At 40.7% G+C, this 3,521-nt stretch overlaps 1 protein-coding gene across 1 annotated transcript; it reads right to left on the bottom strand.

Moving 5' to 3' along the window:
* Positions 1–813: 813 nt before the first annotated feature.
* LOC117216389 lies at positions 814–3,088 on the bottom strand. The gene is made up of 6 exons (XM_033463067.1): positions 2,918–3,088; positions 2,669–2,855; positions 2,158–2,392; positions 1,931–2,084; positions 1,654–1,815; positions 814–1,503 (listed from the first exon to the last, which is right to left on the bottom strand). The coding sequence occupies exons 1-6, from the start codon at positions 2,969–2,971 to the stop codon at positions 1,348–1,350; spliced, it is 948 nt and encodes a 315-aa protein (XP_033318958.1). The 5' UTR covers positions 2,972–3,088; the 3' UTR covers positions 814–1,347.
* Between the last annotated feature and the right edge of the window lie 433 nt (positions 3,089–3,521).

Here is a 3,521-nt window from a genome sequence, read left to right as displayed (position 1 = left end):
TAACGGTCGTAAGAATTTAATACCGTGAGGTACTGTCAGCATTTCGACATTAATGGCGTAATAACGTCCATGAGCGTTGCTTTATGACACCACGTCTAATGATTCGTAGTTAGATTATAGGAGCACCAGCCGATCACGAAGATGAAAAGTACAGTGACGAACAAAAGTATCCGCACCGAACGTTTCTCTACGAGATATCGTACGGTAAACGTAGTTTTTTAAACGTTTTAAAACATCTTTTATCGGCTCCAGTTAGACTATGATATAATTCCTTTCCTTGTGAATTTTATACCGTCTCAACAATATCTAGAAGCAACACAATCTCTTTTGCGATACCGTTCTATAGCTGTATACGACTATACCAGTTACCATGATGTGCACTGACACTCCCTCTATCCAGAGAAAGATTTGCCGCTGCATTTATCGTGGGAATAGAAGAATGGACTCGGTGTTTGAATTCTGCATATCCCTCAACTAGCCACGTTTTATTTCCCCATTTACGTTTCATCCGTTATAATATGACGATTTATCACCGTAAAAATGTATAAGATGGTAATTCGAGAAAGGGATTTTTAAATACGATATTAACCTATATGGTATGACAAGTGTTGCTCACGTTAGTTGAATACGAAACGATCGAAGAACGCCAAAACATAAATGGACGCGTGCAGCATGCGTTTGTCGGTGAATGATTAATAATTCTATCGCGTCCGATGGCTGGTTCCTCGTAAACTCGTTTCACTGGAAACACCGTAACGCTGATCCTCTGTATCCCTATACGTTTCGCAAACAATCTTTGTTCGACGACTAAAAAAAAAAAAAAAAAAAAGTTTCTATTGCGAAATCCATCGCTATTAAAATTTGTACGATCGAAATTGCACCGATATCGGTCTCGCTACAAGCCGGGCTAGATCCTAGATATTAACGTTCGATAGTATTACTTGGCCGTAAAAAGTGTTTGACGTTTTATCTGGCGAAGTAGGTTACGCTATTACTCGGTGGAAAAAAGTCGATGGAGCGAATGGTGACTGCAGGTCGGGTGGTGCAATCTCGGCGAAGTAAAAATTCCGTAGCCTGCGCCTGCGTTCCCTTCCTTGGCACGAAGTTTAAATGTTAGCTACAATAGCGTGCCATGTCAGCTGAATCGTGTCGAAACAAACGGGCGAGAGGTTCGACCGACGGACCTTCTATTCGAGTTAAACCTGCTGTACAGTTTGCATTAATGTTCTTTGGAAAACTATACAGAGCGAAATGTCTAAATCGCTTATCCGAAGGGAATTAGTGGATGCATTAAACCGAATCTGTGTTTCCTCCGCTCGACATTCGCTGTAACTGGCCATTACGTTGTTATTCTTGCCGTTTCCCCGAATCGAGATCGCGAATTTTATCGTAGTTCTTTAAAGTCTCGTACAGAATAATGTAATTATCGCGGAGCTGAACTAATCGGTGCCATAAGTTAGCGTGAATCACATCGTTAGGTTTCGACTCCGCCTCGGCCATTACCTAACGGAACAGCGAGAGTTTCATTAACAAGGTTGAAAGTGCAATTGAAAATCGTTGTTACGATCGTGTTGATTCGAAAGCGAAATTAACGCGTTCTTCGCTATATCGCGGCAGAGGTAGGCAAGAGTTACAATTAACTGTAAGGATTACTTTGTCGGTGGTCCGTCGTCCGCGATTCACTTGAAGGTACTTGAGATGAAAGAACAGCTCGTAAGCCCAACAGTCGATGGTTTCAGTGTTACGAGTTGCATTCGTTAGTTCGATCGGAGGCGATGTAGCGGTCAAAGCAATTGCTTGTAGCCAGCGTTTCAACTGAAGTAGATTTGTACACATTTTGTTTCATCGAAGAGACAGAGAGAGAGAGAGAGAAAGAGAGAGAAAAGGAAACGCGTAATTGCAAGTGCAAGGAATTTATGAGAATCCTTACGGTCGTAGTGTCGTTAATGAGTTTCACTACAGCAGGTCTCATGATATCGATAAGTTTCCCAATAATCGTGGTGTCTTTTTTTACCGTAGTCACGTAAGTCGAAAGAGAGCTATTCCAATTCGGCGGTCCACATTGTGCGTTTTTCAACTCTCGCCTTTATAAAAAAAAAAAGTATCCTTTAGTTTGCTCTTTCCGCTTAATTTCTAGTACTTCTCGTTTGTACCTACTTTTGAAAGAATGTTGGAATTATGTTGTCCATGATGTACTGTGACGGAGTAACGACGATTTTCTTTGTACATGTCGCCAAGCTGCTGACTATAAATGCTAAAAGTTGTCCAAGCGGTCCAGGTCTTCGACGTACGTTACAACCTGTTATACCTCGCGATCGATAGTATTTTCTTTTACAGATTCCATGTCGCGATCGATTGCGATCGCACATCGAGAGAGAGTAGTAACTGGAAACTGCGGGAATCAGCGCAAAAGTCCATTACGCGCGTACACGTGACTCGTATTTTCATCGACCCTTAAAGGCTATCACGAGTAAAATTTCACCCCGTGCGAATTTCGTTTTAGTACTATCAATCGTGTAATAATACCACTGAAAACGACGATGTTGTTTACTCTTCGCGTAGTATCGCGAACAACGATAAAAGATTCGATTCCATTTGGTTAAACTTGGTTAATTTCTCGATCGAAATGAATTTTCACCCGTGACAGCCTTTAAGGGTTAATAATTACCGCCGAAGTCTGAGATGCTACTTAGATCGCAATTTTTCGCGGTGGAAAGCGTAGATTGGCACTTGACTTCCCGATCGATCGCAGGTTCGTTGAATTTATTATTTCTAACAGATTCCGGCATGTACTCGTTGACGAAGTTATTCAATTCGATGATCTTGTTTGGAAATGTTTCTAAACAATTAAAAGCCTACACGGAAATACAGTAAATGGTATAAGGGTTAAGTAGAAAGGGATTGTTGTATTTCGTACTTCTTGATGAAGACGCTGGAGACACGAGGCCTCGCCACCTATCTCGGAAGTCATCACGATGTTTCGCAAATAGTTGGCTAATAGTCGTAATTGAATATCTCACGTAAATTTGGACCAACGTTCATCTTGGCATCCCCGTAGGGTGAAAACCAGCGACCACGATTATCGGACTAACCTGCAAAGAATTCGGAAAATTTTCGACAATGAACGATCGCGATCTCCATCGTGGTTATAGGTATGAATATAAGTACGAATGTACGTGAATCGATGCTAGCGAACTTATTAATTTTTCCTTACCTCGGAACGAAGTTACTGTTTTATCTGACCGTGATAAACTTGTCGTGAGATATACACTTGATATCCTTTTCTACGTGGCTCCCATTTGCACAGATTTTTCGAGAACGGATCTACGAAAGAGTCAAATGTAAAAAAAGAGTATCTACGACTCGTAACATGTAAAACTATATAAAATAAAACGCAAAGCGGAATAATAAACGAAATAAATCAGTATTTAAATTCCATTTCTATAGACGTACTCGTAAAAAAAAATATGAAATTACATAAAAATTCGTAGCCCGATAATGATATTTCAAGGGAGAGTGTT

This window comes from Bombus bifarius, unplaced genomic scaffold (genome assembly GCF_011952205.1).
Source record: "Bombus bifarius isolate JDL3187 unplaced genomic scaffold, Bbif_JDL3187 scf7180000010271, whole genome shotgun sequence".
NCBI lineage: Eukaryota > Metazoa > Arthropoda > Insecta > Hymenoptera > Apidae > Bombus > Bombus bifarius.
This window is presented reverse-complemented; position numbering and strand designations above follow the sequence as displayed.

Coding starts and splice junctions, on each gene's coding strand:
- LOC117216389 (XM_033463067.1), bottom strand. CDS start 2,971: ATGACTTCCGAGATAGGTGGCGAGGCCTCGTGTCTCCAGCGTCTTCAT. Junction 2,393..2,668: donor TAGCATCTCAGACTTCGGCG/GTAATTATTAAC, acceptor TGATTCCCGCAG/TTTCCAGTTACTACTCTCTC. Junction 1,504..1,653: donor GACGACGGACCACCGACAAA/GTAATCCTTACA, acceptor CTGTTCCGTTAG/GTAATGGCCGAGGCGGAGTC.